General features: G+C 36.2%; 4 protein-coding genes across 8 annotated transcripts in view; 2 read left to right on the plus strand and 2 right to left on the minus strand.

The window, feature by feature from the left end:
* Positions 1-14,417, minus strand: part of LOC113502889 — a 163,050-nt gene extending 148,633 nt beyond the window's left edge. For both annotated transcript variants that reach the window (XM_026884635.1, XM_026884633.1), the window contains exon 1: positions 13,154-14,417. In XM_026884635.1, coding sequence (XP_026740436.1) covers positions 13,154-14,365 — 1,212 coding nt within the window. In that variant the 5' untranslated portion in view covers positions 14,366-14,417. The remainder of the gene's footprint in view (positions 1-13,153) is intronic.
* Positions 1-20,261, plus strand: part of LOC113502891 (trichohyalin-like) — a 42,808-nt gene extending 22,547 nt beyond the window's left edge. Inside the window, exons 2-7 of one of the 2 annotated variants that reach the window (XM_026884638.1) lie at positions 2,439-2,561; positions 16,423-16,485; positions 17,005-17,201; positions 17,700-17,891; positions 18,438-18,617; positions 19,076-20,261. In XM_026884638.1, coding sequence (XP_026740439.1) covers positions 2,439-2,561; positions 16,423-16,485; positions 17,005-17,201; positions 17,700-17,891; positions 18,438-18,617; positions 19,076-19,306 — 986 coding nt within the window. In that variant the 3' untranslated portion in view covers positions 19,307-20,261. The remainder of the gene's footprint in view (positions 1-2,438; positions 2,562-16,422; positions 16,486-17,004; positions 17,202-17,699; positions 17,892-18,437; positions 18,618-19,075) is intronic. The other variant, XM_026884639.1, reaches the window with a different exon arrangement.
* Positions 20,262-20,636: 375 nt separating this feature from the next.
* Positions 20,637-25,039, minus strand: LOC113502890 (Meckel syndrome type 1 protein-like). The gene is made up of 7 exons (XM_026884637.1): positions 24,748-25,039; positions 24,165-24,641; positions 23,634-23,841; positions 23,148-23,303; positions 22,491-22,626; positions 21,399-21,634; positions 20,637-21,252 (listed from the first exon to the last, which is right to left on the minus strand). Exons 1-7 carry the CDS (start codon positions 24,822-24,824, stop codon positions 20,971-20,973), a joined length of 1,572 nt encoding a protein of 523 aa, XP_026740438.1. The 5' UTR covers positions 24,825-25,039; the 3' UTR covers positions 20,637-20,970.
* A 339-nt stretch (positions 25,040-25,378) lies between these two features.
* Positions 25,379-25,745, plus strand: part of LOC113502791 (rhomboid-related protein 2) — a 28,970-nt gene continuing 28,603 nt past the window's right edge. For all 3 annotated transcript variants that reach the window (XM_026884484.1, XM_026884485.1, XM_026884486.1), the window contains exon 1: positions 25,379-25,720. In XM_026884484.1, the coding sequence (XP_026740285.1) occupies positions 25,634-25,720 (87 nt within the window). In that variant the 5' untranslated portion in view covers positions 25,379-25,633. The remainder of the gene's footprint in view (positions 25,721-25,745) is intronic.

Consider the following 25,745-nt stretch of genomic DNA (forward strand, 5'->3'; position numbering starts at 1 on the left):
TAGCCGCTGTTAAATAAATTATAAGCCAAATTTTAATTTACGTTACACTTCGCAAGGCTCTGCAAGACTCTCCTCGTCAATATAAATGCTTTAAAGTAAGCAACCTTCTCAGTCAAATTATTCATATAACATAGATATCCATATGTTTTTCTGCCGTTATATCTTCTTTGTGTTCAATTACGATTGTATTATTTGGACAACGATTGACGATTGTCGACTATTATTTATTTACTTTGTTTAGATAAAGTTTGTGCATTTATTTGCTTTCCGACTCTCCGCTTGAAATAACTACGTAAAATATATGCGCATACAAGGCACAATTAATGGTGTTTTTTTTTGTAAAAGATTTTGTACGGTATATGTAGCATAATATAGTTTTTCTTACAATCTTGATAAAACTGATCTTTCCGTATGTTTATAAAACGTGATTGATATCTAATACACAATGCAGCACAAAGTTCAAAGGCCGAAGTACTCAATTGTCTAATCAGTGTACATCATTTATTATTAAATTCATTATCATCACAGATAAATATAAATTTAATATATATATTTTTTAATAATAATTATTATTCATCATCATCCTCATCCTAGCCTTTCCTCAACTATGTTGATGTCGGCTTCCAGTCTTATCGGGTGCAGCCAAGTAAGTAACAGTGTTTTACAAGGTGCGACTGCCTATACCTCCTCAACCCAGTTACCTGAGCAACATGATACCCCTCAAGCAGACTTGATATCAGGCTTTCTAGCTTTTACCCGTAACGACTGTCAAAGATATGTAATAAGAGCCGGGACCCACAATTTAACGTGCTTTCTGAAACGCGGATAAACTCATTATGATATTGGTCACCCATCCACGGACCAAACGTATCAAGCGAAACTTATCCTGTGAATGATTAGCTTGTTCAGTTGTATCTTAGCCACGAGTTGTTTACTTATTGGGTATTGAATTAAAAAGTAAACAGCCAACCGACCTTCCGCCTTGAAAATAAGGCAGCTGAAGATAGATGCCACAAGTCTTACGCTGTTACGATAGGCCTCTTGTTAAAAACGAAGACTAATATTGTTTATCAGAATGTGTGTTGTAGTAATAAATCTATCTCGATTTAATCCACATTAAATAGATGTATCTGTCACGACGTTACCAAATAGAAAGACAGTTGGAATTTATCAGTTATTTTTTTCTGCTATATCAAGTTAATTATCGTGATTCATTTTCGAGATTGCGATCACGCAACTAATTAACACTTTGTTTTTGTAAATTAGGAATTTTAGTTTTGATAGTTTTCGTTTGAAATTTAGGGTTTAGGAACGTAAAGCGTATGTATGTTTCAAATGCAATTTAAGGGCAATACTCGTACAATATCATCAAATTGTTCTGCTTACCTAAATTTAATCTAAAATTATAATTCAGGTGCTTATTGTTCTACTCTCCCTTGCCGGTCAAAATTTTGTTTTTTTTTTGTATTCAAATCGTCAATTTATTTATTTGTTCTTGTAATTTTTCAAATTTGTATTATGTGATTTATACTATAAATTCTAAACAAAAGGGAAAATCAACCAATTGTATCGTCTTTTAAAACACGATATTACCTACATCTTAAAGTCAATATTACAAGACTTGACATTCACACATTAATACCCATCACCTGAACAAAGATATTCGCACAATTCAAATGATGTATGCGCCTCGTTGCTCAGGCCCAGGCTTTAGACTGAAACAATAGCTTTCTAGCCTAGATACCATGAGCACTAATGCCAAACACTTAGTCACGGCCGCCCGGTAAAGGTCTGTTTCATATAATTGATACTTTTCTAGTAAATTAAACATGACATGTCGGCAATAGTGTAGGTAACGGACTCTGATTTGTAGGAAAATGTGCGGTTGGAGTTAGAAACTGTATTAGATCGATTAATTAGTATTGATAATTTAATAATTCCAGCTTATTAATGCCCTACTGCTGGTCACAGGCCTCTTCCCATATATTTTAAGGTTATGCATAGAACCTCTCGTTTTCTAACTGCAGATTTCCGAATACAAATTCAAATATTTGAAATTAAACTCTCATCACAATGTTTTACCGGTGTCTTAGAATAAATTAAGACAGTAAATATACTAAATATGTAACACATTAAGAAAGTCACAATAGACCTGCCTGAATTGAGATCGAATGCGTACATAGAAGCGCAAAGCCACCACGAAATAAACAACGAGGAGATTCTCAATTCGTCTGTTTTTTTAAGTTTGTAACCTCAAAACTTTGGATCATAAACCGATTCTTTCTTTTAACGTGAAATGGCTGTCATTTGTCCCCAAAATACATCTAATGTGGACCATCATCATCATCAGATTTTATTCTCAAAAAAATATTGCGTCATTTAAATAACTAAATGAAGTTAAATACATTAACAAACGGGGGCCGTTGTCCCTGTTGCAGTTGGGGGAGTAAGATGGCGCACAGCTCGACGTAGACTGGCCTCTCGGATCCACAACTGCACCAACCTTACTTTAAGAGGGGGTGGTAGGAGAATCAAACAGAGGATACTTAAACTCAAGAAGAGTGAGTATACTGGTTATTGCATCCTGAATATCGTTGATCCTTTTTGTCGTTAACAAACCGTGTAGTTGTCCAGTTTCTTAAATATAAAATTTTCGTGTCACAATATTAGTTACCATATTCCTCCGAAAAGGCTTGACCGATTTTTTTATGAAAATTATTTAGTAGGTCTGAGAAGTGGCTACTGTCTATTTCTTATACCCTTTAGTGATAAATGTAAAGTAAAAATTCTTAAGTATGCAAAGTTTTTCTAACCGGAAATTCCCTAAAAATATTTTTTATGGCAAAGCAACGTTTACCGGATCAGCTAGTAATTTTATTAAATTACGAATGACAATGTAAAACATTGTCGAACTTTGCCAGAATCTTTTGTCGACTTTTCTGTCGCCAGAAATATTTTTATGGCAAAACAACGGTTTCCGAATACCTATATTCACATCAAGTATATCTTTATCGTCCTAAATCTCGGTCTGAAATCTCCATAGATACAGCTAAAAGCGAAACCGTCTGCCAGCAGACATGCTCGCACCATTCAGGCCGGAACGTTGTCGCCTTTCACCGTCCGCTGCGCCTGCGCAGGGCATGTGATACACGGCATTGTGCACCTCGTAACTGTCATTATGCACGTCGGAACATAATACTTTATGTTAGGCTCATGTTCTTTTCTATAATAGTTGTTTTTATTGACGTTTCTGACATTCTGCCTTTCTTTGATGTTTTGTTTAAATGGTAAAGGTATCTTGTTTATTATCATCTTTTTAATATTCAGTTTGTAAAGTTTATAGGTAAGTCTTGTTTTCCCAAGCTTTTGAGTTGTTTTATATGGCCAGCTAAATACATCTTCCATTCGATAAGAGTCCAGAAAAAGAACTTAAAAATCCAGTCGATTATAAACTGTTTTATTTCATCTTAATTTGAGCTAGTTTTCTCAGCACGCCAAGTTGTAAAAACTTAGCGCAAAAATAAGTCAGGATTGACTGATATTAGCTAAGTCTACCTTGTAGGACTTAAGTCACTATGGAATTAGACTACTTTACTGGAGAAAAACTAGATCTGTGTCAATATAACTAGACTCAAAAGAGTTTATTTACTGACTAATATAACCCCACTAAACCCATTCACATCACGATGCTAACTCCATGAAACTTTCTTCACGATACGCGGTTACTGACTTAATTAGGTTAATTAGATCTCGTAAATCAGGTCGCCACTCCACTGCATAACACCAGTGTCCTTAATTAACTCATACATGCGCTGTTTTTTGTAAAGATTACTTGTTTTGAAGGATAAATGTGTCATATTACTTGACCAGGAAGTACCAAATGAACTGGGGGTACAAATGAGAATGGTGTTAGTTAACTGTCCTGTATCAGTGAACAGGCATGATAATCGGTGTTAGAGATGTTGAGGCAAGTTTTTCGGAAAGGGTTACTTTGGTCCAGTACAAAAAGTGCAAAGGAAGGAATATGGGAGAGTTTTGGTCAGTAAAAGGCTCCTGCTGCTCAACCTAAAACGGAAGGAGACATTTGATGATTTCTAATCAAAATTCGTTGCATGTCTTCATAAAACGAAGTTTTTGGATATGCGACATCTACATGCTGATATTTTTATCCCTTTGTCAAAATGTACAATGTTCTAGTATTTTTTTTTCTAAAGCGACAGACTATCCAGATCATGATTTAATTACCTACATAAACATTTTTTTTTATAATTATTTTTTTATAAAAACACCCTATTCGGAACCCATGGTTAAACTGACAAGGTCTATCCTTGATCATCTTGTATCCAACAATCACATCACTCAAAAAGCCCAATTTAAATAACAACATAAACATGCCAAATATATTCTAGGAGAACCGCACCTATTACTATGAACTATAAAGGATTGCAGCACAGGGCGTGTACTAACCGGACAAGCGGTGCCGAGTCAAATGGCACGGTTTGATCCCACGACCTCAGTCTCGTTTAGACCACGCGAGTATATCGCGTCAAAAGTGATACATTGCTGTCCATGATATATCATTGAATAACATTCCTATAATCGTTAACGACAATAGACTGCATGGATAGCCGAGTGGTTGTAGCAACCACGCCAAACCCAGTGCCGTATTATCCATAAGGCACTTTAGGCCAGTGCCTAGGGGCCCACTATGACCAGGGGCCCACCACCAAAGTAGGCATCTAAAAAAAAGGTCGATAAATTTTTCACTGAATGAAAATAACTTAAACCAAGGGGCCCCCCTCCCTTGTTGCCTCGGGGCCCCTGGGCCCCTAGATCCGGCCCTGGCCAAACCCACCACAACATCGAGTACGATCCCAGCGTAGGCTAGGCAAGCAATTTGATCCACGAAGTATTGTCCGAGTAACGGTGTCTTTGTCCTTGTGACTTGAATGTCTGTAAAACCCCCTGCTGAACAAAGATAAAATTCGTAAATGTTTATTAAAAAAATAGCATTAATTACACGTCAAAATCACGTGACTTATCGTAAAAAATGTCATTACCATAGATTTGAATTTTATTTATTGTATTAAATTATTGTAAAAATGTTACCTTGCTAGAAAGGCAGAGCTGAAAACTCTTCAATGTATAATACTCGTGCGGTATATCTCGTCTCTTATAAATGGGGCTTTGTTATATGCCAGAGTTGAACGCGTAAGTGAGTGAACGAGTGAATGGGGGCGAAATGTCAGTAAGTGACCGTTATTAGATGTGATTTGTTTTGATTGAGAAAGTGATTGGGTGGGAATGCAGGATTCGTGAGAAATAATGCATCTGCTTGATTTTATTGATGGCTTGTATATCGCGGATATAGCTAGCATTAAATCTTTATCTGTGAGGAAGATTAACACTTCTACTTCACTGCTTTTTTATATGGAATAAAGTTTTGACTAGCAGAGATATTTGCCTATAGGATGGTATAATAATTTTCTTTTTTTTATCAGTTTTTGAGAAAAATAGAAAATTGACACATTAAGCTTTATTAAAAAATGAGCAAAATGAGCTAGGATGTTGCTCAAATAGTTATGTTGTGGTATCATCAAAAATGAGCGATAAATAATTACTTCCATTCCCACTACTTCCGTGATGTCAAATTTTGTACAATATTTATGCAACAAAATGTGTCTCTGAGCATTTATACTAATTTAACGAAAGAGTTCCTTTCTCACATTATTCCTTTCCGGTTCACATATGGCCGTTTCCATAAACCATAAAAGTCTACAAACAAGTTTGATATCCTCTTTGTAAGTTTATTTACTAGTTGTTTATGCTTAATAGTTAGTTATTATATCTCATGCATGATAATCGGTTAAACATGCTGTTTTATTAATTTCAATTTAGTCAAGCATATATTTTATTCACCATCAGTTCGACTCGCGACCCCGCCGCGTCGTCATGATTAAGAACTCCGGATGGGTTTGAAACTCTTCGGGTAATCCCAATAAATACGTGGGAGTATTTTAAGTCTGAATTGACCTCACGAAAGACACTCAATCACAAGAGAGTTTCAAAATTAATTGCTTTAAAACTTGATTTTTTGCTTACTGCTAACATGCACATATGGTAACTAAGCCCTAAATAAATATTCAAAGGTAATAAAACTTATATAAAGTCGTTTATGATAGTAGGGGAAGGTGGGGTAAGACGGGGACCTTAAGGTATTTCATAAATAAAACCCATCTTTTTTAATTGCACAACGTAGGAACTTTTATTAATTAAATAATCAGTCTTTCTTCTTTTAATAACAATCAGTCAAAACAAAAAAAAATAAGTTCTTCTCATAAAAATATAAACTTTTAAAAAATAACTGAATCACCCCATCTTACCCCACCTATAGGGTAAGATGGGGTATACCCCTGGGGTAAGATGGGGTATAGACTATTTAAGCGCCGTCATCTTCACAAACCGGGCAGATATGTTCAGCTTCGTCATCGCTGTCTTCCACTCCTGCACAGACACAATGCGCTCACTTGCCTCAAGTACGATAAGTGATACAAGTATGATAATCGGAATACAAGCCGCGACAGTATAGACATTCTGTATCTTCTTCTTCTGTGCCTTTTCGCTTTTTCGGTTTTTCAAGTTCTCTTTATTGTTATTTTTGTCATTTACTTTTTGTTTGTTACATGTGGTTTTAGTTTCTACCTATTTTAGTTTTCCTCTCATTCTTTTTTATATAGAAAAGCAGTAATAATAGCTGCTTTTCCCCTTCTTCGAACTTGTCTTGGTCTTTTTTCGGCGAATCGCGAATAAGGCATTAACTTTTTCGGGCTAACCAGATGGAATGCATCATTATCTATATAATCATTTACTGTTGCCTGCTTGAGACATGAGGTTGAAGCAGTTGGTGGAGGTGGAGAGTTTGCTAAATGATTTACGGCGGTGTAGCCATTTAAGCATCAGGAAATGACAACATTACTGTTTTTGGAACTGTACTATAAAAAAATAGTTAATGTTGAATGCAATCTCAATACAAACTGAATAACAACTCAGCGGATAAGATCGGGTACCTACCCCGTCTTGCCCCACATAAGTGTCCCATCTTTCCCAAACTGGACTTAAAAGTTGTATTGAATTTTTAGAGGTTATAAATCAAAAGAAACCGGCATGAATTAATGAGTTTACAATAGTAAAATAAATACAAATTAACAAAAAAAATATGTCACACATTATGTTTATCATACATTATAACAGTCATGCACTTTATATGCTTCAATAATTAGATAAAACCACTTCAAATTTTAAAAATGTACTTACCATGAAGAATCGTGCGCTCCTTCGAACAAACTTTTTGCGACTCTAACAAGTACTGATAAATACGACTAGATGGCGTCAAAATAACTTTTCAATTAATACTGTATTATATATTTTTGGAGGGTCCCCATCTTACCTCGCTACCCCGTCTTACCCCACCTTCCCATATATGATTGCCGTGTCAATACTCATTCTATATCGCTCTATGTCGCCACTGTATATATGCGGTCATAATGTTAGTCTAATTTATCTATCTGTGTTTTAAGGGCAAATTTCGTCCAATATTCGTAAAATGGGATAAAGAAGAAATTCAACCAGTTATGGTTTGTCCATGACTGATGATGTTCGCTTGCAATAAGAAAGTTGTTCCTTTACTCTATCGGCATTTAGAATATAAACAGTCTTAAACACGGACATTATTATTTAAGGCGAGTATCAGCTGAGAACTATCTGATCATGCCCACATCGTCAGATAAACCACGTATCTTCGCTATCGGTCGGTATCGCAGTATCGACACCTCTGTTCTGTAAACTTTTACATTATTATAACATATTATGTACAAGACTTACTTTGAAATGTGATTAAAATTTGTAGTTCCGCTGATGGGTGATTTATACATACCTTCAAATATCTTATCCAGGGCATTGTTGGCATGCAAGCGTCAACTAATCCCCATGAAAAAGTTTAAACTGTTTTGAATCTCTACTGTTATTCTAGCTGTCACCAAGGACAAGCTCGTAGTTGTTTTTTTTTTATTTATTTACCAATTTGCTTCTTGTCTTGCACCGTTCTTCCTTAATCGTATTTGTTTACTTATTAGACTTTGCTGTGATATTTTACTTTTAGTATTCTGATCTGATATCTTAAGTTTTGCAATTTCATTTCGAGAGAAGAGACTTGGGTTTCAATTTTGAAATTATTTTCTTCTAGTATTTGCGTGGTACATGATACGATTGCTTCAAGTTTATTGACTGATACATAAGATGATGTGATGATAAAGGTGCATCAAATGATATGATAATAATAATACCTAACACGTCTGTTTCATCTAATATTGTATCGAAGCCTTTGCCTTTTTGGTTCATTACATATCTTAACTTGTATTCCACTTTTATACAAAATATACTTTATACCATAACCTAATGTAAGAAAAAAAGTTATTTTCTTCCTAAAACTGTACCTTGCCCTCGACGGTCGACCCTGCTCGCTAAGACATTAGTAGTAGGAATCATTCAAAATAGGACCAAGAATGTTAGATTTTTTATAATAAGTAGATTTTTTCATATGTTACGTGTTATGGATCAGTTTAATATCTCCGTAACCCGTTGGACTTCACACCAACAAAGCCATCCAAGCAATTCAATACTCATACAAGCGAACGTTTTGTAGTAATGTTTACAAAGTACATAGACATACTGTGGACATACTATATACTCTATAATTCCACATTATACTCGACATTGACCTTAATGTTCGTGTTGTACACGGTGCCCTTGAACCAGACGCCCCACTTTACCGCAAATGGGTTCGCCATAGGACTGCCATCCATTGTTATCAGCTATTTATACACTTGGAATGTTAAATGTAACTATTTCGGATATTGTGTAAACACTATTGTTTTGTAACAGAGCCGTTTATTGTATGACATTAAAGCTTGTTGGAGGCACAGTTGGTAGTATAATTTGTAAGGGTTCCTAAAGGGTAATGTTTATCCTAAGTCTTTGTGCATGTGACTAATCGGTTAATCGGAACCCTATTACTGCTCCTCTGTTCGTCCGTCTGTCTGACCGACCATCCGACATCACGCTGTACCTCATGAATCGTTATAGCCAGACAGTTGAAATTTTATAGACAACCGCAGGACTCGCCGCCACGTATTTGAGCACTATTATTGAATTTTGACTTAATTGCTTCGAAATGCCTACCCATTTGGATAATCGTGGCCTTAAGATACACTACATAAACTTAATCGTTTCTTTTGAAATACTAACTTTCTAAATATAATAAAACTACGTGAAACGCATTGGCCTGGTTTACCATGAATTATCGCAGTTCTTGTACGTTTTAATCCACGTTTGTTATCAAAGATGTTTTATCAGTTTGCAATGGAGTGACATTGAAAGCAACATGATTTCACTGTTCACGGAAAGTGTTAAAAAGACCTTTGAGAATTGATGTTAAAATGAAAGAAAAAGAACAGTATATTCTTTTTTGATGAAATTGACACTTTTTCTTGAAATGACTGTCAGTATTATGGCACAATCACAAACGCTATCGATGAAGCATTCGTATCGAAGTAAACTTTTTTTATGGAGAACGGGATTTTATACGTGGTTGTAATATCAGTTATGAATTTGATAATTATATTCAATATTTATTTCGTTCTCGTGGCTAAGTTATAACCGCATAAGTGAATCGATCACAGGTTAAGCTTGACACGGTTGGTCCGTAGATGGGTGACCATCTTTGTCATAGCGAGTTCCTCCGTGTTTCGGAAGGCACGTTAAATTGTGGGCCGCGGCTGTTATTTCTACATCTTTGACAGTCGTTACAGGTATTCAGAAGCTTGAAAGTCTGACAACCAGTATAACCAAGGGGTATCGTGTTGCCCATGTAACTGGGTTGAGGAGGTTAGATAGACGGTCGCTCCTTGTAAAACACTGGTAGTTAGCTGTCAGCTTCCAGTCTAATCGGATTAGACTGGAAGCTGACCCCAACATAGTTGGGAAAAGGCTAGGCCTATGATGAGTTATTTCGTATTCGCTACGAAGGTTAAATCTTGAATCGGAATCTTAAATTAAATCTGTTCTGCCGATCCAAAGACAGCAACCTTACAAGGAACTTTCCTCATTTATAATTAGTATGGAAAGACGTAAGTATCATATGCGTTCTGTACGAAAAACCTTACTTATTAAATAGACATTCATGTGAACTTTAGAGCTAATAAATGACTGAACCTATTGGAATGCAAACTTGAATGACAGATAGGTATATTCTTTTATCTTTTGTTATTTTATTAATTATCAGTCTCGTCCAGTCGATATTGGCGGCAAAAACAAATCTTTTTAATATTAAAGTTGTCAGTTCAGCCATATTTATATGTCATATCAAGCCAGTATTATCGGATGGTCATCGCCATCATCTACTCAAAGTATATGTCAACATTTATCATCGCAAAAGTCAAAGCTTTTCAAACTTACTTAAATATATTTAGAATTGAAAGGACTAGATATGCCTGACGAGTTAATAGAAACTAGTTTTAGAATAAAAGTTACCTAATTATTCTTGAGCGTAAAACATAACGTTTATAATTGGATAAGAGGAAATCTTTGAGTCATAAACAAAAAGTGAAGCAGACAACGGGTGTGTCTACAATAGGAGTTAACAAAACTAAAATATAAGGTAAAAGCACCTATTACGGAGGTATTTCGCAACATTTGAAAGTAAGAAACAAAAATAAGATATTATAGGTATTTCTAAAGGTGGAAAAAAATTCTATCGTTAAAAGTGGAATTTATATTTTGTATTGCCGTTGACACTATGATTCTGTTGATGATATTTCTTATTTTAAAGAAATATTTAAATAGTCTGGTCGATTTTCCCTTATACGGAGGTAAAATTTTGCTCTGATCCTATTACTGCGGTAGACGGCTCCTAATACGGAGGGTCAGAACTTATATTCATTAAAGTTCCGTACAAATAATATCTATACTAATATATAAAGCTGAAGAGTTTGTTTGTTTGTTTGAACGCGCTAATCTCGGGAACCACTGGTTCGATTTGAAAAATTCTTTTTGTGTTGAATAGACCATTTATCGAGGAAGGCTATAGGCTATATAACATCACGCTGCGACTAATAGGAGCGAAGATACAATGGAAAATGGGGAAAATTCTAACCACGTGGACGAAGTCGCGGGCAACAGCTAGTTTATTTAATAATAGTTATGTGTTAGTAAAAGTTTTTCCTTTTTATTCAAAATTGATTTTATTAAATTGCGTTATCAAATTAATGGTGAATGAATTATTTCCATTTTGAGTAACTCTGACAATGACATATAATATGTATGGGACCCAAATACGGCTAGGCCTATAATAATTACGGACATCCCTCTATAGAGCTACTGTTGTTGAGATCGCGTTCTGTAGTAAGTATTTTTTTCATAGTAATTCTGACCTTGATCTTGACCTGATCTGAAATTGTTGAGAATCAATAGTATTCGAGGGATTAAATCACTTTCCCCGGCACCCGCAGTTCTACAGAACAACGTCTATGGATAAAACTGAAAAATAAGGTATAATTATACCAAGTTTCATCGAAATCGAACAGTTATTTTTCTCGTGATGCCTGAACATACAGACAGACAAAATAAATTTTAATCACATATTTGGGTTTGGTCACTCGCTGCTGTTTATTTTTTCAATATTTTCAGTGTACAGAATTGACCCTTCTACAGATTTATTAAATTTATAGATAAATGAATAGAACCGTAATAGGAGATCTTAGAACCCTACACGGAGTTACCTGGAAATAATGACCTCTGTAATAGGAAAACTACTCATGTTTTCGATAATCCTAATTCTGACCCATAAATATTTCGATAAACAAAAGAGTAAAAATGCCTAATCAAACATTAACAGTTTTTTGGCTCAGGTTTGTAAAACTCAAGTCAAAATTTATACAAAATAAATGTTTTGTGATAAATCAAAATACACCTTCCCATTTTTGCCTCTTCTAAGAAACTAACATTTTGTACTCGACAGTTTTCATATTTAACTAGATTTCCAATTAAGAACACATACCACAGAATATGGTTTTTAAGTTATGTGATTAATAATTATTTCAACTAAACTTGAAACTAATTGAATAAGTTAATCAATTGAAAGTTATAAACAATGAAACATGACCAGTACTTTTCCTATTTCGGAGTCATAACACCGTATAAGGATTAATTTTTGAAATTTGTATCGTATTACGGCGGTGTTTTATTTTTAAATTTTTTGGTAAAAAATGACTTACAAATATAAAATAAGCTATTTAAATAGTGAGTGTAATAATAAGAAAATGCTATAAATAACAAAAGAACAAACTCGAACGGCATCTTAATACGAAAAACTTAGTTTCTAAATATTTGTGTATTTACTTTTGTTGTTCCGCGTTTGTATGGAAACACGTCTCACGTCGATTACGTTACAGAGACTGATTGATTTTGTTGTGTTGTCTAAGTGCTATAATTGCAAATGTCAGTTAAGTCATAAAGTAAAAGATTTAGAATAAATAGTTTCGGTTTTGGTCTACCTACACTGAATAAAACGGGAATAAAACGCGAAAATATAAATACCACCGTAATAGGAAGCGATTTTGACTACCGCCGTATTAGGAGCGTTTACCTTATATCCCCAAAAACAAATTAAAGACGGAATACAAAAACGTGTATCGATACAAATAAAACAATAGTGGGTATAATGGAAGCACTCGTTTGTTATCGCTTGCTCTTACCGTTCACCGTTATCGACTAGTTGCCGATAAGACGCGTTAATCTAATTGCTCAAATAGGGCATCGCGTGGTTTGTTGCAAACGTCATTTGTAAAACTCGGTTAAAATATAAGTGGTTATTGTGAGTTATGACCCTGAATGTAAAAGCAACGATTGTACGAGGTATATCGTATAATATGTGAGTCAGACTACACCCAAAATTGATAGAATCGGTTATTGTGTGAAGTATAGGACTTTGTTTTCCGCTATCTATGTTCAATACAACACAATGATTACTAATTCTTAAACTTGCCAATCATTGTAACGTGGACATGAAACGCTAAACCAATCAGATAATAAGACTTACGTATTTTGTAGAGCTGATTCTTCGGACCCGGTTGATCGGTTTCTTCATACTTCGCCTGTACTTGTTGGCTTCCTGAGGACCTGACACCGGCTGCGGCCCCGTCACCTGGTCCTCCAGCACGAACCAGTCCGTCACAGATCCTCTCCGGGCCGTCCGCACTTCACGTTTCACACTCAACACTCTAGCCAACTCTTTCTTGAAGTCTTCACTTGGTTCACTCACTTTATTCACTTGCACTACTTTCGGGGATGGTAACGTTGTGAAAGAAGCACTCCTTCTTTTCTGCTTGATGGTTAATTGGTTAGATTTTGTGTAAGGCTCGCAATCACTTAAATAGCTCTCCCCGAATAATTCGACGGCCTTGTTGAACTCATTGAAAACGTTTTCTACTGATTCAGATTTTAGGATATTGGCAGCGTTCAAACTTGATCCGGACGTTGGAACTGATGTGCTAGAGTTTCCTGTTGAGAGGTCTGAAGCAAGTTCCTTGATGCTCTTCAGGCAGACGCCATCATCACTGTCGTGGTACACGTTGGCTATGTATTCGAGGCTCTCGTTGGATGTCCAAGCGTCACCCATCGTGTCACTGCTGCCAAATCCAAATGAAAGTCTGTTTTTGTTTACTTTTGGTGATAATTCTTCATCCTCTTCTTCTATAGCTCTTGGCAAAAACTCGAAACTCTTGCTTCGTTTGTAAATAGGTTTGTGCTGCTTATCTCTTTTCTCTAACTCTTTGCTTCTGAAGAACCAGAACCGTTTGTTGCTCTTGATATCCTGTTCTGCTTTGCTATTGTTCTTCCAAGGATCGGGATTGTTAAGTCCATGATTTACCGACGGATCAACAACTTTCTCGTTTTCAACGATCGTTTTCCATTTTGGCTTCTCTTTGTCTTTGCCAAAGAAGCTTATTCTTGAGAGTCGATCACGGAAACTGAAGGTCTTTTTTAAGGGTGAAACGCCTTCGTCGTCCGATGAGGACATCTTTTCCGACATTGGTGATTCGAGGCCAGGGAGACATGATGAGAGGATCCCTGAGGGTTTGGCGACGGCCTGCTCGTGTAACTGTGCTCTCACTGGCACTAGAGGCTGCGGCTTAAGCTTGTTTGGTAGATCTCCGAGCAGACCTCGCTCGATCATATACAAACTATCAGCATTAAGCTTCTTCAAGACATCAGGTCTCCTTATAATGGGCTTGGGCTTATCTTTGTCCATGTCGGGACGTCATCACCGACTCGCGGCGCGTTTTCGACTGTCGCTTATCACTGGCGCTATCTTGAAAGCTGATAGCCGCTGATAAGTGCTCTCGTGTTATGTGTAACCAATGTATCTGTTTGTTTTACCTGCGCAAAATAATCAGAATACAATGCAATGGAAGGAAAATATTTGGACAGGGTTTTTATCTGTAGAGAGCACTTCCTTTACTTGTTTTAGTCCATTTATTTTCATGTTTTATTCATTTAAGCTCAAGGTCGGATAGGACTATACCTTAACTATGTAGACGTGATAATTGTCTAGATATTTGTGTTGCAAGTCATTATTATGTACACAAAGAAATGACATACCTACGGATAGTTTCCAAAACCTTATTAATTTCATACACCCATAGTCCTTAACAATGTACCCATTCCCTTAAGCAAAGTTTATCCAAACAATATGATAAATAGTGTATGATAAATGGCTTTCAATAAAGAAATACACGACGCGTGTGAGCGGGGGCGTATCGTGAAAACTAATTAAGGAAATTGCCAGGAAGTCGTTTGCCACTTAACATTATAAAATGCTATTAAAAATAGTCTTTACTTACGTCCGCTTTTAGTCATGAAAATGCTTATTTGTTTACTAATCGCCTCGACTCACTTCAAGGTGAAATCAAGTTAGAAATTCTTTACTAAGGTACAATTCGTTCTATTGTTTTATATATTTCATTACCTACATATTGCGTTGTACTATGCAATCTTATTTTGTAATAGAACCCTTTGTTTGTACCTTATTACTATAGACCTATCTATATACTAGACACATATTGTATTGCTTTTCATTACATGACAGTTTCATAATTTTATGTTCGTTCCCTAAAACAATGTTTTTGGAAAAGAAATATTCCGTGTTACAACAAAAATTAACTCTTGACTTACTGTATCAAATGAGATGTTAGCTGTAGATATTATAAGAAAAAGATTACGACATTATACTTGTACCTAAATATGTAATAGACTACACATGTACCGTGTACGAAGTGTTCACACATGTTTTTCCAATTTGTGGTTGTCAGGAGCTCAACTTAAATACCAATTTATTAATTTATTTTTCACATTATTAACATGCATATGAATCATTTTCTGTCAGATGCTTACACAACGTGTCGTGATCGGCGCCCCATGTATCAAAAGAAATGTTATCTTAAAACATTTCACAATCGTCATATCAATGATAACGTATGTCAAAACGGACCTTACCTTAAGTAAACACACAAAAAGTATTTAATTTTCAGAAAAAAGTGACAAACTCCTTGCTGTTACTCGCGAAATTAATTTATTTAGTTTTATCTAGTTAAATAGGAGGTGTCTCGCATAAAGTCAGTTACAAACTGCACGATAATAGTTTAGTTAGTGCAACTTGCATTAAATTAACCAGTTGGTTATCTATATTACTTAACCTTGGCACAAGTTTAATCAATATTTACGTAACTAGCGTCGCTGTGGTTAGTCTATTGTAGTATGCAGGCGTGATGAGTGAAATGTGATTTTGTGGAAGTCTACGGACAAATTATTGTTTTAAAACGGCTTATTTTTATGTATTATTGTACTTTATTGAATGTCCTTCAGTTTGATTACACGGATAATATTACTTTAAAAGTTAAGGTTAAAGCAAGAAGGTTGCTTTCACGTGTTAGCCCCGTCAGTGTGTTTTTGGATAGGTCAGCTTTGTAAGGCAATATCAAAGATATTTAGTGCCTTTTAGTTTTCTTATAAGCCTGCCTCCCATTTCCATTCAAGACCCGCTATTCTGACGTGTAAAAAACAAATTCTTATACACATTTCAGCCTAGAAACTAGCCACGTTACTAGGTTATCTACAACACAAACAAATAAAAAGTAGATAATGTACAAAACCACCAAATTTCTCGATACGATTCTTTTCAAAATGATATAACAACGGTATAAAAAAAACTAGCAGTCTTTTACAATAGCTGTCAATAAAGTGTTTCCCACAATTGTAATAATCTGAGGAAGTGGTTTATAATGGTGTTTTGTTATAAAATAATAACAGAGAGTCCGCGTCGAGGCGGATTGTCGCCGAGGAAGAAGTCGCCAGTGTCCAACGTTCACAATGGTGAGTCTACAGTACTTCCTATTGGACTTTCTAAGCCTACAGGAAGACACCTGCGTCTAACGTATCATAATTAATTAGGTTTTGTCTAAGAAGGTAGAAATAATCGTTCATTCAATTGTGTTTTTTTTCGTTTTACCCAACTTTTTTCTTTTACCCATCGTAAACGTTTACGATAGTAGCAGTACAATAGGCGTAGTAGGTACAATATTTTCTGAAGCGCCTTACAAAAAAGAGTCACTATTAGCACCAAAAGATGAAAATATCTTCAGGCGCTAAGTGCTCTATGATCTAAGTAACAACTCACAAATAGAAGCATACTGACCAATTAGTCTTGTAGTACATAATTGCATTTTTTACCACTTTAGAAAAAAAATATACAAAGTAATAAGTAGTATGTTCTTTCCTTAAAAACTAGAAATAGTTCAAAGTCGATGCTAAGTATAGTTTATATCATCATAGCTGAAAAACACCCTTTAAACTCCCAAAATTTTACTTGAAATTATAACCAGTCTTATTTAGTTCCCAGTTCAATATCTCAACTGCTGAACTCCATCGACTATGAGACTCGCAGCTCTGACATCCTGGACGCCATTCCCGAGAGGGAGTGGCGCCTCCTAGCGGCGTTAGCACGGAAGAGAGAAGAGGATGATGAGAGGGAGAAACTCGCCGACCAGTTCCGCAAGTTGTGGCAGAAGGAGAAAGAGGAGAGGGAATTGGTTAGTTACAGACGAAAAAGCAAGTTTTCTTTATAGGTGCAGCTGAGTCTTTGGCCCAAACCTTAATGTAGGTAAGTATGGAATATGTGACTTCCTCTCATTTTTTACCCTTAAAGGACCAGCTTGATATATGCATTAATAAACAGTTTGACATTTTTTTCTAGAAAGGACGTATCACAGTTATTATCTAACGAGTAAAATGGGTTAAATATATAGGAGTCGCGAGAAAATAAGGAGGAATTTTATAAGAGGTGTCTTCGATTTTGTTACATGTGCTATTTTTTAATATCAAAACGTATTGATTTATTTCCTAATTATAAACAAAATCCCATTCCTATTCATCCCATTTTACTGTACAAGTAACTACTGCTGAACGCTACTGTAGTACTGTAGGTCTGAAAGCCTCAAAAACTCCTACGAAAATACAATATACTCCTATTTTGAAACAATATACCACTCTTATCTACTAACACCAATTTCTCTCGATCAAATCTCCAGGTTGAAGCGGAAACTCAAGACCAATACCAGCGCTATATAAACGAGAAACGTCGCGAGGAGAAGAACTGGCAGGAGTTCCGCCAGTACCAGATGTCGCTGGAGTCGCAGCTGCGCCGGCGCCAGCTCATCGACTGCATCAAGCACAAGGAGCAGCGCAGCGCTAACCTTAGAGCCTATATCGATGACCAAAAGGTTAGTATTCAAGTGAAAAGAACCCCCAAGTGATACTGGTCGAGTCTTCGGCGGTCGATGCAAGGCGTTTATTAAACATCGTTTCGGATTTATTCTTCCTATACGCCCCCGTATTCAAAGAAAGACTGGCTAAGGATTCGCTATTTGAATCGCTAGAATGGCAGCGTAATAGGGCGGTACAAGAGGTCCAATGGTGGGCTTCCTTGTAAGAAATGGGAACGCAATTCCTTTCTTCTCGATATGACCACAACATTCCGAAAGTAGAAAGTAACAACTAATATACACACTCAATGCTCTCCGGCAAGTACTACTACAAAAACTCCAGACCAAATTTTGATATATTATTTGGATGAGTGGAAGTCGATTTTGTCTGAAAACTTGGCATACTATGATAGCATAGCGTGTTTGATAAAAGTTATTGCTTTCGTCTCATTTTATTGAAATAATTCAGTGTAAGTGGGTATTACGTGCTAATTACATTTTTTTTTATTACAAATATACATAATTTACACTAGGTATATTACGGGTCTGCTCAACAATTTTCAGACAGGCTTCATGATAGACAAAGCGTTAGAAGAAGAGGCGCGTGCGCAGCTAGCCGCCGACAGACGCACCCGCCTCGGCGAAGCGGAGCAGTTCCGAAAACACGTGGAACTTATCGACACGCAGCGGAGAGCTGACAATGCCAGGAAGAGACGAACAGCCATGCTACGAGACGCTTCTCAGGTAAATACACCCTTATAACTACAGTCTAAAGCCGCACTGGCTAGACGAAATGAAGAAAAACTGTAGGTGGTTTAGTTAAGGTTTCTTTCTTAAGCTAGAGTATGAGTTTGCTTCAAAATTTTCCGTAACCATGTAAAAATAAAATGAAGGCGTGCTACGTATTTATATACCTACTTAACAAATTGTTCAATGAGTAATGATTTTTGAGTGTAGCGGTAGTAGGTACTAAGACTTAATCTTTCGATTTACGCGGCAAAAATTAACCTATAATAGAAGCAAACTGTAACAACTACAATTTAGAGTTGAGAGTCGAGGTGAGAAACAGTAGGCTTTGCTAAGTTCAATACACCTGGACATTCCTACATAGCGACATATGTACAAGTATAGTAGATAAAATTAAAAAATAAATGCTACCACACACTTCTAATTATTCTAACTTTGACTATCTTTCACCACAGCGTGTAGCGATATCCAACGCGCTAAGTTCCTGGGAAACAACACTCCTCCGTCAAGAGCTATCAGCATTAGACGCAGCTCGCCGCGCCCACCACGCGGCGCACGCGGCGTTAACGGACGCGCGCAGCGTACGACTGATGCGAACACGCGACGCACGACGACGCAGAGCAAGGAGAATGGCCGCGGTCACAGAACAGATGCGAGAAATCATCAGGTCTGGCCGGAGGTCGTAGGAATCGTTAAAAGTATAAAAATAAATGGAAAAAATAGCGGTCAAATTGATGCATTATCCGCGTCAGGCACGCGGCTTTATCGGACGCACGCAACGCACGATCTGTGCGTGCGTCGGTTGTGCATGACTTGTCCGTTATATCGAAAGGCACTGTGATAAGTCACACTACTGTGCGTCGTCACAGTGTAAGTTTTATTATATAGTTTCGGTAGCCACATGAACGATTTCGATAGTATAGATTAATTAAAAATTTAGCTCGTTTATTAGCTTTCTACTGTGTTGTTATGTAGTTCTATCTACTGCCTATGAATTGGATAGTTGTGGGTGGAGGGGAGGATATGCTGAGAGGATTATAATTAATAATAGCAATTCAATTACAATTATAAACATTTCTACAACTCAAATTAGATAATTATCTAAGACACCATATAATCTCTTGGATTTTTTCATAACATTGTCTGTCTATCTTCCCTTAAATCTTTTCTCAATATTCTCTCAGTTTCGGTAAGTTTACCGGTATGTTTTTCTTTTATAAAAAACCCAATGTAATTATAAACACTTTTCACTTGATTCTTGTAGCACTTTGACTTCAGAACGAACAATGCTGGGTCGTTTCAATAATGTAAACTAGAGGCCTACCAATGCTTCAAGTAAGATAATTGTGGATGTTAAAGCGAGATGGCACTATACATAGCGTCGAGAGCCATCTATCTCCCACAATCGTGTTACTTCAAGATGGTCCTTCTGAACGAAAAAAAATAACATTTACTTAATCCCAAAAAACTTATTGTATCTACCTAACTTTGGATAATCATTAAAATTACCGCCTAAATTAGTAACTATGTAAAAACAATGTAAACTACCTCGTGAATGTTGTATGTGTAGGTAATATTAAAATGAAACGTAGCTTTGTGTAACTTATATTTAATTAATAATAAATTATTTACACTTTGCAATATTTGGTTTCTCTTTTCTTACATTAATAATCTTCTCTCCAGTTTTTAAACATTTTTTTTTTAGTTAGCTTTTGTCTTTTTACAGGTCTTATTCTAAAAACAATCAGAGATCCATTAACATGCGTAAGCGCAAGTGATCGTACAATCCTGTATCTGCTGTCTGTCAAAGTCAAAGTCAAAGTCAAAGTATCTTTATTGTGTTGATTGAGTAGGTTACAGGTGTTAAATAATAATAATCCAGTACTACAATCAGCCTATTTAGGCATACAATAATTAAATCATAGTCGGGCAGGAATATAATTAAAAACTTATGCTACATATATTAAAAGGTGTACATGTTTACATTTACATAAATATATTTGTTTTATTACCTACTTTATTTTCTAAAAAATCCGTAATCGTGTAAAAACATTTTTGTGACAACCATTGTTTTAATTTTAATTTAAACAGTCTAAATGGAAGTTCTCTTATAGTTTGGGGTATTTTATTATAAATTTTAATACACATAAACATGCAGTTTTTATGATATAGGGTGGTTCTACAACCTGGTACAAAAATCTTGGTGGGATCTCTTTTGCTGAACACATTTTTTTCCGAGGCTTTTTCAAATAGCTGTGGGTGTTTTCTTACAACTTACTTCTTCGTCTGCTGTCACATCATCTTCATAAAAGTGTAGAGTAATCTTTCCCCACTTACTTGCCTTATCATTTTAATCTTCTTTCTCTATTCCATTACCATCATCACCTCTGATCACCACATCAGCCTCACTCTCGTTACTTTTAACATCACCTAATCCTTTGGTAGCAGCTGCGAGCCTCGCTCTAGCCTTCCTGTACTTCTTGAGAGCGGCTTCAGCTCCCAGGAGTAGTACTGATGCTGTACTGGTTCCGGGTTGAGGAGCTGGAGCTATGAAACCACCGACTTGTGTCTGGGATATGATGTTCCATCTGACTTTGATTGAGCCTGTTGATGTGTATGTGTAGTTTGCTTCCTGCGAAAAGTTAGGTATTTTCAGTAGATTCAAACACTAAAAAGACCCCGGAAATACTGGGATCAGGACATAGGATCGCTCGTTATGATTGTGGTACTGGGTTAGTAACCATGGAATCGAAAAGAAGAAGCAAGAATCCATTTCACCTGCAACTGTGGCTCAGCCAACACCTCTAAATCCTTGATAAGATGACACCCTCCTAGGAAGAACCTTCTACTTTCCGCATCCACCATGTTGACCTCCTCGGGCCTGCTGCATGACAGGGTTTTGGTGAAGCAGCCAGGTTCGAGAGGCAGACGGAGATAGCAATACCCTTCAGTGCGATGGCGGCCCCACCAGTCTGATGATATGGCTTCCATAAATAACTTGATGGATGGTGGTTCTGTGGGAATTGGAGATGACTTTCTAATCATTATTATTACCGTTATTTTACAATCTTTTATTTAGTTTCTGGTCCTGTTGTCTGTCTGTGTGGGTCGGTCAAATCTTGCTAGGTGTGTATGTTGTGTAACTGAAATTTGTCAACGGTGTGACAATGCAATATTTTGGCATAACATAGAGCTGATCTAATTTTATAGTAAGCCATGGGAACTCCTTAAATACATACGAGATTAGAACCGTCTGAATTGTCTTTTCGAGAACGTCAAACACTCGAATAGGAAACGAAAATTAAAAGACCCAGTGAAGCAGTCAAATACCGTGGTTATTGCAGAAAACTTTACCAAAAAAAATGCATCTCTTAACATATAATGAAATATTTTTTAGTGTACTTATATCTGATGCGGTCATAAGGAAAACGCCCATTTAAAATCTTATCAATATATCTTTCTAAATATAGATCGATTCTCGGATCTGTCGGAATCGAGTGACTTATCGATAACGCGTCATAATAACAATAATTTAATGTTGAATCTAAATATAACCGGAATCTGGCACGTCTTAATTAATGACTAGGTCAATATTGCAAGCAATTAAAAACGACTCTCTAAAATACTGTCAAGGCGCATCGCTTGGGGTAATTAGTTTCAGGCATTTTGTCTCGACATTTCCCTCAAATTTAAACATACTGGGCAATCGCTGTGTATAGTCTTGACCTTGAGTTTAAAAGGCTGTATTTGCTAGGCGAAACGAATTTAGGGAGGATAAACAAGTTTTCAAATTAAAGGTTTTATTAACAATAAGGAGAACCCCAACCCAACCCCCCCCCCCCCTCTAGCAGTCCTAATTAATTGTCTCACCCATTCCATTACTAATTCCTAAGTTCAGCTCTATAACATGACCAAAGCTCCATTCCTCGGTTCCTTCAATCTTCACAGCTTCGCTGGTGTGCGTGCGACCATGGAGGGTATCAGAACATTGGATTTCCTCTGGTATCTGGAAAGAATATCTGGTATTCGAATTTAAAGTACTGCAGTAACAGGACAATTCAATGTTAATTCTATAAACTATATGTATTGTCTGAAGGGTGCTGACTTCTTGACTATTTTATCGAGGTTCATAAAGTGAAATAAATAATTGAATAAAAGAATTTTTGATTTTGTTTCTAGGTAGGTATTTAAAACCACTACTTTAATCAATTAATCATTTTAATATATCGAGGTCCACTGTTGGATCTAGACCTCCCCCAAGCTGCAGAGCAACACCCCTTACTACGCACCTTACGTATACTTTAAGAGTCTAAAGACTTTATTTGCTTCAAATATGGTATAAAGATGTTCATCTTATTTGAATAACATCGTATTGCCACCACATGTTTGCCTATACAGTATAACAATTTTAAGGATTGTTTTATTAATATTCTTTCTGGTCTATACTCCTTAATGCTACGAGCTCAAGTCATATCTTTTTAGTTGTGTAACAGTAGCTGTCTAATATTTACCTCATTTAATATTTACCTTAATATCAAACTTTATATACAAGTTGTCCATATCAAATGCCTTAGCTGTCAGGATCTCCAAGGTGATATAAAACTGTCTAGTTCCAGGTGGTGGCATGATGAAGTTCAATAAGTGTTTCTGTTTCCTCTCCCATCTCTTGTGGACTTTTTTCAACTGGAATCAACAGTTTAAGATGATTATGAACATATATTCTTTACTAGGTAACCTAGCAAACGTTGTTTTGCCATAATAAATAGGGGTTGAAAGGGGAAAAATGTATTTTACAGTGGTGTACCATAATGAAAAAACTAAAAATAAAATTTAAAATGGTTTGGAATATCCGTAACATTTAGGTGCGTGAAATAAATATGTATCTACCCAAAAGGCACACACAATTTCATTATTATCTGTCGAGCCGTTTCGGAGGAGCATTACCACAAAGCTAAGTACTGGTGATAGTGGAATCTGACCACGAAGACTTAAAAAAGGACAAAAAGATCATACCAACATTGACAGTTCTTCACCGCACTGATCTCCAAATTCCAACTCCACTGCATATTGATATCCCCATGGTACTCCAGCTGCTGTTTCCACGGAATACGGATTCATATCCAAACTGTTCACATCGGGCATTATGATGAGGTAATTAAGTGTTGTGTTGTGGTAGAGGGAAAGGAGGGTGGCTTCCTGTTTGTATATGAGCTGGGAATCTCTGGAAGGTGTAAAGGTTTTTGAAAGAAAATAGGTATTAAAGGTCCTATTGTCTTGGGATCTCTCCTATGATTGAACATTCTCGTCAAGTTGGTTTGGTTTGCTCCAACTATCAAGGTTAATTTTGTGCCTAGAGGTAATGCCTAGATAAATATAAATCAGGCCACTGGGCTGTTAATCAGAAAACTCTGCCTACAATAGAACAATGTGAAACTAGGAGTTATTACTTAGAGTGTTACCAGAGCAGCGTCCTAGCAATATTACAGAAGAAATTACCGCAACACCCTCAACCCCATTTCTTAAATGAAATTAAAAGTCACTTACTCATTATAATCAGAATTATCATACACAACATGCATGGCCACCCATTCCTCGGTATCCACATTAAGATTTTCTTCACTTTTGAACAAATGAGTTGTTGAAAGTGTGTCCCCACCGAATACCTTCCCGATACCATCATTTAAACTCAATTTATCTAAATAAGTGTCTAAATTGAGAACACCATTTTTCTTTTTACTTTCTAATGGCAAAGGCAGGTAATAATCGTCATGTATGTAAGTGAACACTTTAGATGGTGTCGAATCTTGATTTTCAATAAGTTCATGATAATTTAAATCTGTCTCAGTAATACAGTTGTGTGTGTCTGTGTATCTCTGTATTTCCCAGCAGCTGAACTGCTTTTCTTGCCATTTAAATATATGTTCTTCTACTACATTATCTAGTTTTAAGTTATTGGATCCTTTTGTGTAGTCTTCAAACTTAGGTAGAGATATGACTCCGTCTTGCGATTTCAGTTTGACTCTGTAACAATATATTCATGTAGGCACTCTACCGTCCTTGTCTATCAACTTATAAACAAAATATGCGGGGAAGAACTAAAACTTTAATCATAATTTATTGAACTTACTTTATTTTTAAATCACTTAAATCTTTCTTCAACCAATACACACCAGTTACCTTATTACAGCGATTAAAGTCGTTCATTTTATCAATGAATTTTAAGCCATAATTATAGTAAAATATTGTAGCTGCTTTGTTTGAGTACTCAAAACATGTAGCTTAGCAAACTATTTGCTCTTTGACAGTAAATAGAAATAACCCAACCATTTTGTTTATTGTTATGGTTTGCTCGTTACCATGGAAACTTTGATGGAAACAGACCGAACGAATGAACTACGAGTCTACTACTGTCAGCACAGAATATATATACTCAAATGGTAGACCTGAATAACACCTAGAATTTTTACCTGAGTAACATTCAGTTAGTAAATTTTTATTTTTACAAGAAGGAAATGATGTGACGAGTTTGACTCCTCCCAAAATTTGCCCCAGTTAGACATAAACTAGGTTGAATGGAAATAGTGAAAGTTTGGATTTGCTCTGCAGTTCTTTGATGAACATAGTAAAGCGCTTTGATAGGTTTAACATGCATACCAAAACTTTAACGGATTTATACTAGCTCTGTGCCTTTAACATTATTAGTTAAATTTCATAGTGTGACAACACAGAGACGAATATAACGTCAGTGTCAGTGTCATTTGTCACTCAGTTGCTAACGGTACTGTGCCAGTGTTTGTCGTCGTCTGTGTATCATCACAATAAATACAATTTCATAAAATATTAACGTGAAATATCAACAGTTTCTTACAAGCGTTATCTTATCACGCATTATCTAGGATAAATCGATCATCGTTCAGTCACCACTGTGCCTTGTTTTAGCTAGTGTTATGATGTTCTACTTATCATAATTAATTTCTCATTTTCGGTTTTTACGTACTATTTTTTGAGTGAAAATGCCTTCCGGACGTAGGGAAACGGCAGTTTCAATGCCGCTGACGCCTTCGCGATCGGATTTGTACTGGAGAAGAATATTTGAAAAGGTATGTACCTACATAAATAAATAAT

The sequence above is a fragment of the Trichoplusia ni genome, chromosome 18 (genome assembly GCF_003590095.1).
Source record: "Trichoplusia ni isolate ovarian cell line Hi5 chromosome 18, tn1, whole genome shotgun sequence".
In the NCBI taxonomy this organism is placed as follows: domain Eukaryota; kingdom Metazoa; phylum Arthropoda; class Insecta; order Lepidoptera; family Noctuidae; genus Trichoplusia; species Trichoplusia ni.

Bases quoted from the DNA above. Each gene is read 5' to 3' on its own strand.
- LOC113502890 (XM_026884637.1), bottom strand. From the start codon at position 24,824: ATGAACGACTTTAATCGCTGTAATAAGGTAACTGGTGTGTATTGGTTG. The intron at 24,642-24,747 runs GTAAGTTCAATA...ATATTGTTACAG, and splicing joins TTAAGTGATTTAAAAATAAA to AGTCAAACTGAAATCGCAAG. The intron at 21,635-22,490 runs GTGAGACAATTA...CAATTCCCACAG, and splicing joins AGGAATTAGTAATGGAATGG to AACCACCATCCATCAAGTTA.